General features: G+C 41.0%; 1 protein-coding gene across 5 annotated transcripts in view; it reads right to left on the bottom strand.

Annotated features, from left to right (window-relative positions):
* Window positions 1-801: 801 nt before the first annotated feature.
* Window positions 802-13,647, bottom strand: part of LOC116545024 (acyl-coenzyme A synthetase ACSM1, mitochondrial-like) — a 32,976-nt gene continuing 20,130 nt past the window's right edge. The window contains exons 3-4 of one of the 5 annotated variants that reach the window (XR_004266152.1): window positions 6,602-6,681; window positions 802-891 (exon numbers count right to left, since the gene is read on the bottom strand). Coding sequence is in view for 1 of the 5 variants with exons in the window: in XM_032271610.1 (XP_032127501.1) it covers window positions 4,883-4,948 (66 nt within the window). In the remaining 4 variants the exon portion in view is untranslated. Of the gene's footprint in view, window positions 1,034-3,173; window positions 3,625-4,881; window positions 4,949-6,601; window positions 6,682-13,647 lie in introns of those variants that run through there. The other 4 variants (XR_004266153.1, XM_032271610.1, XR_004266149.1 and 1 more) reach the window with 4 other exon arrangements.

Genomic DNA, 13,647 nt, shown 5'->3' with positions numbered 1-13,647 from the left:
CAAACCATGCCACACTTTTACCTATGTAACAAACCTGCACATCCTGCCCATGTATCCCAGAAATTAAAATCAAATTGAAATTAAAAAAGAAATTGCCAGAGTAGGCAAATCTAGAGAAACAGAAAGTAGATTAGCGGCTACCTAGGGCCAGGGGTGTGGGGCTTGGGAAAAAAGAGAAGTGACTACTAATGGCTATGGGGTTTCTGTGAGGGGGAATGAAAAGATTCTAAAATTAGATTGTGACAATGGCTGCACAATCATGTAAACATAGTAAAAACACTACATCACCCACTTTAAGTGAATTGTTTTGCATGTCAACTATGTGTCAATAAAGCAGTTTAAAAGAAAAAGAACACTTATGGTGGTCACTTGGGGCTATAGCGGTGTTCTGCAACGAGAAAAAAACACAAAACACCGTGAGTATCAGATCATGCTGGGTGTGGCTGATGCAGGTCTTTTCACTTGGTGACATTAGAAAACCACATATCACTGGTCCCCAAATAAAGCATAGAAGATGCTTGTGGAAAAGGCAGTGGGGTGTTTTGGAATATTTAGCAAGTGTTCATGTCAGCTGGCAAATACAAAATAATTTTTCAAGACAAGGGTGCTACTGAGAAATATGCTCACGAGCAGTTTGTAAGTTATGCCACTGTTTGACTGACATCGTCAATCACGCCTCAGTTGGTCATAAACTCGAGTGACTGGTCGCTAGAGTCCATGACAACTGAGGCCCGATTCACAATGGCAGTCAAAAATGATATTCACTTGATATTCTAGAAGCCCCAGAAAATGACATGTCTCTTCAAGACAAATAAATGCATCTTACTATATCAGGTGACATCTCCTCCTGAAGCCTTTCAGTTGTACACTCCTCTGGGTCTTGAACAGGAGCTAGGAGAACACAGAGAGACAGTCAGTGCACTGGTGCTGCTGAGGAATCTCACAAGGAGGCTCAGGGGATGTGGACCGAAGCTGCAGTGTATGCAGGTGGGCTGCTAACAAGCATGGACTGAGCTGCTGCTGGACCATTCTCCTTGGTGTTGAAGGAAGGCAAAGGAGAGGGGCAGAAAGAAAGAAAAGACCCTTAGCTTCCTAGCCAGGACAACCTCATCACTGTGAAATCATCATTTGAAGAACCGGTGAATACAGAAAGGCAGTGTACTATAGAAACTGGAAGTAGATTAGGGCTGCCTAGAACCAGGGCTGTGGGGGTTCGGGAAAACAGAGGAGTCACTACTAATGGGGTTTTTTGAGGGGGAATGAAGAGCTTCTAAAATTAGATTGTAACAATGGTTGCACAACCCTGTAAATATAGTAAAAACACTGAATCACCTACTTTAAATGCGTGAATTGGTTTGCATGTCAACTACGTCTCAGTGACTGTTTAAAAGAAAAAGAATACGTACGGTGGTGATACTGGGCCACAGGCTTCTCCTGCAATAAGAGAAAAAGAAACACTGTGAGGATTACATTATGCTGGGTCCTGTTGGCACAGGTCTTTTATTCACTTGGTGACATTAGAAAACCAGATGTCAGGCCGGGCGCGGTGGCTCACGCATGTAATCCCAGCATGTTGGGAGGCCGAGGTGGGCAGATCATGAGGTCAAGAGATTGAGACCATCCTGGCCAACATGGTGAAACCCCATCTCTACTAAAAACTACAAAAATGCTGGGTGCCTGCAGTCCCAGCTACCCAGGAGGCTGAGGCAGAACTGCTTGAACACAGTAGGTGGAGGCTGCAGTGATCTAGGATCACACCACTGCACTGTAGCCTGGTGACAGAGAGACTCTGTCTCAAAAACAAAACAAAACAAAACAAAACACCAGATGTCAAACAGTGATGAAATCACTGGCCCCAAATGAAGCATAGAGGATGCTTGTAGAAAATGCAGTGGGTTTGGAATATTTAACAAGTGTCTATGCTGGCTGGGAAATACAAAATTATTTTTCAAGAAGAAAATGTTGCTACTGAGAAATATGCTCACAACCAGTTTCTAAGTTATGCCATCTTTGGACTGACATCGTCAATCAGGCCTCAGTTGGTCATAAACTCCAGTGACTAGTCACTAGAGTCCATGACAACTGAGGTCTGATTCACAATGGCAGTCAAAAATGATATTCACTTGAGATTCTAGGAGACAAAAAAAAAAATTTCTCTTCAAGACGAAGAAATGTATCTTACCAAGTCAGAGGGCATCTCCTTCTCCTCTAGATCTTCTATTATCAGGTCCTGTAGGACCTCTACAGGACCTGAGAGAACACAGAGTGACAGTCAGTGCATTGGTGCTGCTGAGGTATCTCACAAGGAGCTTTGGGGAATGTGGACGGGGGCTGGAGTGTGTGGAGCTGGGCGGTTGACAAGCATGGACTGAGCTGCTGCTGGACCATTCTCCTTGGTGCTGAAGGAAGGCAAAGGAGAGGGGCAGAAAGAAAGGAAAGAGCCTTGGCTTCTTAGCTAGAGCAACCTCATCAATGTGAAATAGTCATTTGAAGAACCGGTTAATACAGAAAGGCAGTGTACTAGAGAGACAGGAAGTAGATTAGGGCTGCCTAGAACCAGGGCTGTGGAGGTTTGGGAAAACAGAGGAGTCACTACTAATGGGGTTTTTTGAGGGGGAATGAAGAGCTTCTAAAATTAGATTGTAACAATGGTTGCACAACCCTGTAAATATAGTAAAAACACTGAATCACCTACTTTAAATGGGTGAATTGGTTTGCAGGTCAACTACGTCTCAGTGACTGTTTAAAAGAAAAAGAATACGTATGGTGGTGATACTGGGCCGCAGGTTTCTCCTGCAATAAGAGAAAAAGAAACACCGTGAGGATTACATCATGCTGGGTCCTGTTGGCACAGGTCTTTTATTCACTTGGTGACATTAGAAAACCAGATGTCAGGCTGGGCGTGGTGGCTCACGCATGTAATCCCAGCACGTTGGGAGGCCGAGGTGGGCAGATCATGACGTCAAGAGATTGAGACCATCCTGGCCAACATGGTGAAACCCCATCTCTACTAAAAACTACAAAAAACCCAGACATGGTGGTGGTGTGAGCCTGCAGTCCTGGCTACTCGGGAGACTGAGGCAGGAGAATTACTTCAACCCAGTAGGTGGAAGTTACAGTGATCTGAGATCACACTACTGCACTGTAGGTGACACAGAAATACTGTCTCAGGAAAAAACAACAACAACAACAACAACGAAAAAACTTGATGGAGAATAGTGATGAAGTCAGTGGCACCAAATGAAGCATAGAGGATGCTTGCAGAAAATGCGGTGAGTTTGGAATATTTAGCAAGTCTCTATGTTGGCTAGGAGATATAAAATTATTTTTCAAGAAAAGGCTGATACTGAGAAACATGCTCACAGCCAGTTTGTAGGTGATGCCCTCTTTTGACAGACATCATCCATCAGGCCTCAGTTGGTCATCATCTCCAGTGACCAGTCGCTAGAGTCCCCGACCCTCTGAGGCCTGATTTATGATGGCAGTCAAAAATCATATTCACTTCATAGTCTAGAAGCCCCAGAAAAAAAAAATTTCCAGACAAAGAAATGTATGTTACCATCTCAGAGGCCACCTCCTCCTCCTCACTGCCAAATGTACACTCCTCTGGGTCATCAACAGGAGCTACAAGAACACAAAGTGACAGTCAGTGCATTGGTGCTGCTGAAGAATCCCATAGGAGGCTTGGGGGATGTGGACAGGGGCTGGAGTGTGTGGAGCGGGGCGGTTGACAAGCATGAACTGAGATGCTGCTGGACTGTTCTCCTGCTGTTGAAGGAAGGAAAAGGCGAAGGGCAGAAAAATGAAACAGCCTTGGCTTTCTAGCTAGGGCAACTTCATGAAAGTGAAACAGTCACCTTAAGAACCAGTTAATACAGAAAGGCACTATATATAGAAACAAGAAGCACATTAGGGCTGCCTAGAACCAGGGGTACAAGGTTGGAAAAAACAGAGGGGTGTCTACTAATGAGGTTTCTCTGAGGAGGAATGAAAAGGTTTTAAAATTAGATTGCAACATGCGTGCATAGCCTATAAATATAGTAAAAACACCGAAGCACCCACTTCAAATAGGTGAATTGGGTTGCATGTCAACTACATCCCAATAAAGCTATGTTAAAAAAAGAATATGTAAGGTGGTGATATTCACCCGTGGAGTTTACCTGCAGTAAGAGGGGAAAAACCATCATGAGGATCAGATCACACTGGGTCCTGACTACACAGGTCTTTTATTCACTTGGTGGTGTTAGAAAACCAGATATCAAACAGTGATCAAGTCACTGACCCCCAAATAAAGCATAGAGGATGCTTGGAGAAAGGGCAGTAGGTTTTTGTCTTTGGTTTTGGACAGATTCTTGCTCTGTTACCCAGGCTGGAGTGCAGTGGCATGATCTCGGCTCACTGCAACCTCAGCTTCCGGGGTTCAAGCAATTCTCCTGCCTCAGCCTTCCAAGTAGCTGTGACCACAGGCACCCGCCACCACGCCTGGCTAATGTTTGTATTTACAGTAGAGATGGGGTTTCATTATATTGGCCCTGTCTGCCTCAACCTCCCAAAGTGCTGGGATTCCATGTGTGAGCCACCGAGGAAGTGGGTTTTCATGGAATATTTAGCAAATCCATGTTGGCTGCCAAATACAAAATTATTTTTCCAAAAGAAAACATTGCTACTGAGAAATATACTCACTGCTAGTTTGTAAGTGATGTCATCTTTTGACTGACATCATCAATTAGGCCTCAGTTGGTCATAAACTCCAGCGACTGTAGCTAGAGTCCATGACAACTGAGGCCTGATTCACAATGGCAGTCAAAAATGATACTCACTTGATATTCTAGAAGCCCCAGAAAATGACATTTCTCTTCAAGATAAAGAAATGCATCTTACTTTATGTCAGGTGATGGCTCCTCCTGAATCCTTTCAGTTGTACACTCCTCTGGGCCTTGAACAGGAGCTAGAATACAGAGAGACAGTCAGTGCATTGGTGCTGCTGAGGAATCTCACAAGGAGGTTTGGGGAATGTGGACGGGGGCTGGAGTGTGTGGAGCTGGGCGGTTGACAAGCACGGACTGAGCTGCTGCTGGACCATTCTCCTTGGTGTTGAAGGAAGGCAAAGGAGAGGGGAAGAAAGAAATGAAAGAGCCTTGGCTTTCTAGCTAGGGCAACCTCATCAGTGTGGAATAGTCTAAGAACCGGTTAATACAGAAAGGCACTGTATGGCTCAGCGAGAGCATCTCATCACACCTGCTGCCCCATGTGAAGGTCCAGGCAAATCCCCACATTTTAGGAAATGTTACAGGATTATTTAACTTCTGTGGATCTATATATCTTGCTACTACATTTATCATCTAACCTCGTGTATTTTTAAAATTGTAGTAAAGCATACATATTTATTATTTTAATTATTAAGTGTGCATTTTAATGATATTATATTCAGTGAGTAACATTCATGATGATGTGTCAGTAATGAGAAAAATCTAAATTCATAATCTAGCTTCCACCTTCGGCAAGGAAAGAAAAATAGCAGTGTAATGTCAAATAGAGGAAAAATAAATAATGACTGCAGAAATTAATGGAATAAAAAACAGGAAATCAATAGGGAAAATTAACAAAACCAAAAACCAGTTCTATTAAAAGATCAGTAACATTGATAAATCTCTACCTTATCTAACCACAAAGGAAAGAAGGAAGTTTCAATGTAGTAATAATATCAGATCAAGAGGAGTGAAATCAAATAATAATAATAAAGGAATATTCTGAACACATCTGTGCTCACACTTGGATACATTATACGAAATGAGCTAAATTTTTGGGTCTGTTTCAGAAGGTTAAAAGTCTTCTCAGGATAAATTAATCATCTGAATAGGCCTATATCTATTTTAGAAACTGAATCAATAATTAGTATCTTCTCAAAAGAACAAAAACACTACCTTCAGATGATTTTACCGGTAAATTCTACGAAAAATCTTACAAAGAAACATGTAGTCTTACCATACAAGCAAGTAATCATAATTTTAGTATTGCCTTAGTTACATTTTAAAAATTATGTTTCCAAATAAGACACAAGAAGGTTTATAATTGCTGTATTCATAACTGCCCAAACTGAAAGCAAATGTCTAAACATTTGAGATGTCCTTTACTATCAAAAGTGAACCAAGCCTGGGCAACAGGGTGAAACCCTGTCTCTACAAAAAAAAACAAAATTAAAAAAAAAAAAAAAAAGCTTGGTATAAAGGCATGTGCATTACAGCCATCTGCTTTGGAGGCTGAGGTAGAAGGATCACCTGAACGGTCAAGATTGCAAGGAGCTGTGATTGCACCAATGCACTCCCGGGTGACAAAAATGAGACCTTTTCACAAAAACAAACAAACAAACAATGTAACTTTACTTGTTTGTAAAAAAACTAAGTAACAAACTAAGTTGTCAATGTAACTTTCCTTGTGTAGTTGCATCACTCACCATTGATTTAATGCATTTAAATGGGCACAAATGAAATAAATGAAGAACATGACATAGCATTTACTGAGTTTCTCTAACATGGGACACTCGATGAGTAAACTGGAATTATTTGCTTCAATAAACTTAATGATATAATTTCTACCCTACCTTCATTTTCAACGGGGCAAATTTTCTTATGCTTCCATTTTTTTTTTTTTCTGCCCAGCTCTTGGAGCGGCCAGCCAAACCTGCAAGGTAGAAATGTATTATAGTGAAGAGAGTGCTTGACATCTTGCTGGCAGAGGACCACAGAGAAATTAGTAAAAACTTATTCACAGTTTAAACTTTTGATCCTAGTTTTCACCGACTGCTTTTCAATGTTACCTGAATTAGATCTGGGTTCTAGGAAGATTTGTTTGTGCAGGCAGATACCTTTATTCAGATGAGACAATATAGAAAAGCAGAAGATCCAAGTTACCAAGAACAGGCTGGGTTCAAATCCTACTTAGAATCTACACATACCTGGGAGAGGGATATGAACTGATCTGTGCCTCTCTTCTCTATTCTGAGATGTGGAAACGTTAGTAGATCTATGCTATAGACCTACTAAGGTCTATGGTGTCTAAAAGGATGAAATGCAGATAAAGACTTAAAAAGACTCATGTTTTCGTAAATGCTCTAAAATGTTCAATCATTCAGTGTCGGGAAGAATAATCCAGATACTTGGTAGAGGTTGAATACAGAGAGGGAGCTTGCATGTCTCCTGTGCAGGGTAGGATGGAAAGTGATTTCACAGTTTTCATGGCCACATGATTTCCAGCTCATGACAGAGACCTGTGATTTCCCTGATCCCCACATCAGCCCCAAGGGACAGGCAGGGAAGGGGCTATAACCCATATTTTCCAATTTAGTGAATTAAAACTCAGACATTTTGAGTGACTTGCCCAGAGTCACCACAGTGAGGAGTGACAAATCTGAGGTAAGAATGTAGTTGGTTCCCTGGGGATAGAGATCACGGAACACCTGAGTCCTCCAGATCATGCCCTGGGCCCTGGATGGAGAGCTCTTCTCACAAGCTTTGTCAAATCCTGCTGCCCCAATGTATCTGTGGGATAATTGATGCTCTGGAGATGTGGCAGGTGGCTTACCGCATTTACTGACCTACTCTTTTATCCATATGTTGTCACTTTTACTAGTTTTATGACCCATAAGGCAAACATTTTAAGTCTCTCAGTTATGATGCATGGTCTGAGATTTTACCTGAATCCACTCTTTCCATCCATCAGGTGATTTTCATCTGCTGGGCTGGAGCTGGCCTGCCGTAAAAGAGGACACACAGCACACCACGGAGCTGCTACATGCCCTACTCCTGTGCACATGGCATACCACAAAGGTGCCGCATGCACCACTCCTGTGCACACGGCACACCATGGAGCTGCTGCGTGCCCCACTGCTGTGCACACGGCATACCACAGAGGTGCTGCGTGCCCCACTCCTGTGCACACGGCATACCACAGAGGTGCTACGTGCCCCACTCCTGTGCACATGGCACATCATGGAGCTGCTGCGTGCCCCATTCCTGTGCACACTCTTGCCTTGCTTCTGCTTTCCCAGCTCTGACAATCCTAATTCTGGCTTCCAAACCAATTCTGTACGTCCCTCTCAGTTCTCAGACTTGCCTGAACTGTTGGATATTTTAATCACTGCTGTAGTGACCATGACTGAACTGTGACATTTCATATACCATAGTATATGTTTATCTTTTTAAATATTTCTTAATAGCATTTAACTTATTTTTTCAGACTTTTAAGAACATTTCTGGGCTGGGTGTGCTGGCCCATGGCTGTAATCCTGACATTTTTGGAGGCTAAGGCAGGAGGATTGCTTGAGGTCAGAAGTTTGAGACCAGCCTGGGCAACACAGTCAGACCTCGCCTCTACAAAGTCTTCTAAACATTACCAGATGTGGTGGTGAGCTCTTGTATCCCTAGCTACATGGAAGACTGTTGTGGGAAGATTATTTGAGCCTCGGAGATTGAGGCTGCAGTGAGCTATGATCATGCCACTGCATTCCAGCCTGGGTGACAAAGCAAGACCCTGTCTCTTCAAAATAAAAAGCATGACTGTGTTACAAGTATCTCCATTTTATTTATCACTATCTAATATTGCTGTTTTTATCCTGAGGCTTAATTGCTTTAGTAAGCTAAAAAAAAGGTTTTTTTAGAAAAGTTTTTTTTTTTTAAAGCAGGCCATACGCACACCTTTTTATAAATTCTAGTTTTATATGCCACATATTTAGAATTTACATTCTTGATGTACTCAGTCTTCTTCTTAAAACCAGCTTTCTTGTATGTAACACAAGTATAATTCCCATTTTACACCTAACTCAAAACATTGAGAGGATAAAATAAAATGAAAGAGCAGTCTGTATACTACATAATGCACAATAAATTATAAAGCACAGCTTTCTCTAATTAACTCCAACGTGAAATCGCACAGATAGCATCCTCTGCAGAACCCATAGTAAAATAACATTTTGAGAAAATATGCACTTTGGCTACCCAGTGAAGTTAAGGAGAAAACTGTCACAGGTCATCATCAAGACTTCACCAATGTTGGCTTTTATTTTTAAATAATGAAATACACATTATTTCCCCTGCTTTCTTTCATGTATATTATTTCATGTTCTTTTTGCTTTTCTGCATACCCTATCTTGGGAATCACTCCATATCAATAAAAAGACATCTTACTCTTTTTTACAGCTTCATGCTTCTCCTTTATGTAGAAGTACCAGCTTATTTTACCAGTCCTTTACTAGGCATGTCAGTTAACTCCAATATTTAACTATTGAAAATAATGCAACAGGAACTTTGCCCATAGTTTGTTTTACATTTATGGAGTATACCTTCAGGATAAAATTCCTCAAAGTTGGATGTCTGGTTTAAATGCATTTGCAAGGTTGTGAGATTGTGCCAAATTCCCCTTCATGGAGTTGAGCCTTTTTGCATTTCCACCAGCAATATATGAATGCAACTTTCCTTACAGCCAAACCAAAGAACGTTTTGCATGTTTTTGGAATTTCCCTCAATAGGAGAAACACTGCAGTATAGCTGTCATTTCCCTCTCTCTTATGAGTGAAGGTGTGTTTAAAAATCACCGGCATTTCTTTTTCTGTGACTTGTCTATTTATCACTTTATTATCTACTTTGAGATTCACTTGATTTTCTCAAGTCAGCCTCTTTCAGTTCATTATTGTTTTTCTCTTCACTGTTGGCTCTCACCTGAACTACTCCACCAGCCTCCTAGCTGCTCTTCCTGCTTCCACCCTTGCCTGTATTACAGTATATTCGTACAGAGCCGCTGCTCAGTCTTTTTCTTAGAGAATTAACAGTAACCCCTGGGCTATAATCCTCCAGTGGTTTTCCATCTCAGCTGAAGTCTATCTTCTCTATGAGTGCTCATTACGTGTACAAGGCCTTCACCCACCTTATTCATCCCAGAATCCTTTCACTCTGCTGCAGCCACCCTTCTGTTTTTCTGTCCTTTGCCTAAAACAACTTTGTTTCTATTTCAGGAATTCCAAAGCAGATATCCCTCTCTGGAAGCCCTCTCCCATCATCCTCACAAGGTTCCCTTCACTTTTTTATTTTTAAAAATAAACAAGATGGGGTGTCTCTGTGTTGGCCAGGCTGGTCTTAAACTTCCAGCCTCAAGGAATCCCCTCATCCTGGCTTTCCAAAGTGCTGGGATTAAAGGTGGGAGCCACTACGCCCAGCCCATTTCACTTTTAAGACTGTTCACATGTCACTTAAAGAGAACATCCAGCTCTTACCCCCAACCCTCCATAAAGCTGCCCTCCTCTTTAATCCATCACCCTGTTTTACTTTCTTCCCAGCACGTCACCACCTGCCATTCTTGACTATTCATGTGCTATCTGCCCTTACCTCCCTATCGGATGTAAGGGTCAGACTTAGAATGGGGCTCTATGTTGTGTTCCACTGTTTGCCCTGCATCTGCAACACTGCCAGGCCATTTAAAAGTGCTCAAGAAATATATTTCATTTTACCCCAAACTAGTTAAGTTTCTCCCAATTCGCCCCGATCTGCTAAAGTTGTCTTTTGATTTATCATCTAAGACAGCATCAGATTTTTTAAACTCATAGCTATTTAGAATTAAAGACATAAGCTATCAAGATCCACAAAAACATAAATGAAGAATGTTAATGTGTATTTAAAAATCAATGGTAACTGCAGTTTTACACAAGTATAGTTAATACTAAAATACCTTAAATACAAAATGACTCATTTCATCGGTTTAATTATGTCACTAACAAAATATAGTATCTGAATTTTATAATGAGATATCACGCATCTGTCATCAACATGTGCTTTATGTGTGTTCTTAGAATCAAACATAACAGGATTGTGTCTGACCTTATGAAAAAAGACAGCCAATCGCAAAGGGTAGGTAAATAAGTAATGCTCTAACTAGTCCGTAGTACACTAAGCAGTTATTCAAAGTCATCAGGTACAGCAGGGTGCCCTGGCATGTAAAGACATCCTGGAGTGCTCTCTAGGTGTCAAGTACTGTTTGAGAAACTTATGCCATTATTTCCTGCTTGAAGTAAAAGTTACAAGGCAGCACATATAAAATGATCAAAAAGTTTTTAAAATAAAACTTTTCACAAAAAAGTTTGTGAAATAAAATATTATATTCAAATGCATACCAAAAATTTCCAAAAGAACCAGTACTCAAATAGTAACACAAGCTCTGGGTATTCTGAGTACAATAAAAATTTTTTCTTTATTTTCTACATCTTTTACATGAAACATACTAATAGTTACTTTAAAAGGAGGGTTGAAAATAGCTACTAGAAAATGGAAAGACCTGCTGCTCAGAGGTCTCTACATCATATGCCCATTCTTTCCCTTCCCTGACCCCTCACTTGAGAGAGCCAGCAAATTAGCAGTGTTCCTAAGGTAAGAACACAAAAGGCTGCATGAAAAGTTGATAGGTAGTGATAAAATTGGATATGAGCTCCTACTATCTTAGTCTGCATTACTTATATTACCACCAGTCATATTAGATACACTGCTAAATGAAGGCAAGATAGGATGAAATATGTTTTGACTCTGTCTGAGATCTAAAGTGGGTTCTTAGAACGTCTCTTTGAAATGGCTTCAAGGCACAATGTTCTTTTGAAATATTTCAGAAGAGAACAACGAAGCAGAGCATCATTTATGGCATGAGTTCCCGAAACAGGACTTGCCACCTAGAGAGCACTCCAGGATGTCTTTCCACAGCAGTGTGCCCTGCTCTACCTGATGACTTTAAATGACTGTTTCGTGTGTCACAGAATGGTTGGAGCACTGGTTGCTGTGATATTTGTGTAAGTCACCAAAAGAATTCAATTCCTCATTACAGAAAGGCTAAAATGTTTCACATCTAAGTAGGAATTTATCACTTTCCAAGAAAAGTAATACACAATTTTCTGAAATAAAGATATTAACAACAAACTTTGAATGTGTCTATACTTTATATTGAGTGTTCTGAACAGGTACGTGTCACCACGCCTGGCTAATTTTTTGTATATTTAGTAGAGATGGGGTTTCATCATGTTGGCCAGGCTGGTCCCGAACTCCTGACCTCAGGCAATCCACCCACCCCGGCCTCTCAAAATGCTGGGATTACAGGCATGGGCCACCACGCCTGGCCAAAGAATAAACACTGAAATTGAGGTTTCTGTTATCCCTTTATCGAATACCACAAAAATACATTTGAAGAGACATATAGAAACCTACTGTCATGCACATACACATAAAATGGTAAATTCTGTGCTCACAAACTATTTTTTCTTTAACTGCTCTGACTTAACACTTCTTATTTGTATCCTGTGCTTAATGTGTGGGGCCTTACCTGCCCTCCGGCCAGCTTCTCCTGACCAGGGCATTCTCAGCTTCAAATCAGTTAGCAGAAGAAACTCTTCAACATTTATTAAACTGTTGATTTGACTTGTAAATTTAAGCCATTTTGTTACCCCTATTTTTATCCTTATCCATTTCAATAAATGTATAGACAGAAGGCAGAGCCAGGAGAGAAAGCACATGCCTGTATTGTCAGCTCTTCTATAGGCTGAGGCAGCAGAAGTGCTTAAGCCCAGGCCAGGAGTCAGAAGCCAGCCTGTGCCACACAGTGAGGACCCATCTCTTTAGGACGAAAAATGGAGAGGTAAATGTCGCCTGTGAGTTGTGTAAAATAAAATGCAAAAGGAACTAATCAAGATGAAAGTAAGTTCCAAGAGAGGTCTATGTTATGGGTAGACCTTATAATATAAGACATTTTGGAGTTTGTCAAGTTCTTTAAGAACTGAGTTTGGCATCACTACAACCTCCATGTCTACTTTGATGACTTAGAACCTCAGTTCTGTTCAGTAGCTGTCTCACACAGTCCCTTCAGATCTCTAAGCCTTCCTTTCTGCATCAGCAACATAGGGAGAATATACACAGGCCTTATTGTATTTGGAAGGTTCCGATAAGATGTACATTAAAACATGTTTTACATCCTAAAAAATAACGAAAAGGCTCACTTTGTTCTCTCACTACCTCATCTACCAAATCGTACAGAATATGACACAGAGGCTTGCCGTACACCACCAAGCAAGGAGTTTCCACAGGTACTTGCATGCTTTGTGTATAAGGTACAGTCTATTAAGTCTCATAATTATTTGTTCATTCTTTCACAATTTTTCAATATTCTGAAAAGGGAGTACGGCACTTCCTTGTTACAAAGGCACACCCATTGTGAGGCTTAATTATTCTGTGAAAGAAAGTAAAAGCCAAACTGAAGTTTAAATATAAGAGCTGTAAGACATTTTCTTCATACTGATAAAACCTCTACCATTAAAATGAAAGAAATGAGCTGATTATATTTCTATGTCTTTATGATATAATGTTTTCTATTTCAGTGGACTTAGTTTTTGTTCAAGGAACTGGTTACCCAGAATTATCTGTAGCTAGATTCATCTATTTCTAAAATCCTAAAGGATTTTAGACTGATGGCTGCTAGCCCTGGTTGATGCCTATCACCCAAAAAGCCTATGTCACCCGGTTACCAGGAAACAACCAAGTCAGGATAGTGGCTCACAATGCCACGCCCCACAGCCCCACCCAATGGCTCACAATGCCCATCCCTGCTGCTGCCCACCTTGTGGTCACC

The sequence above is a fragment of the Sapajus apella genome, unplaced genomic scaffold (genome assembly GCF_009761245.1).
Source record: "Sapajus apella isolate SASKATOON/1434 unplaced genomic scaffold, GSC_monkey_1.0 scaffold242, whole genome shotgun sequence".
Lineage (NCBI taxonomy): Eukaryota > Metazoa > Chordata > Mammalia > Primates > Cebidae > Sapajus > Sapajus apella.
The sequence above is the reverse complement of the archived record's forward strand: the minus strand, read 5'-3'. Positions and strand labels throughout refer to the sequence as shown.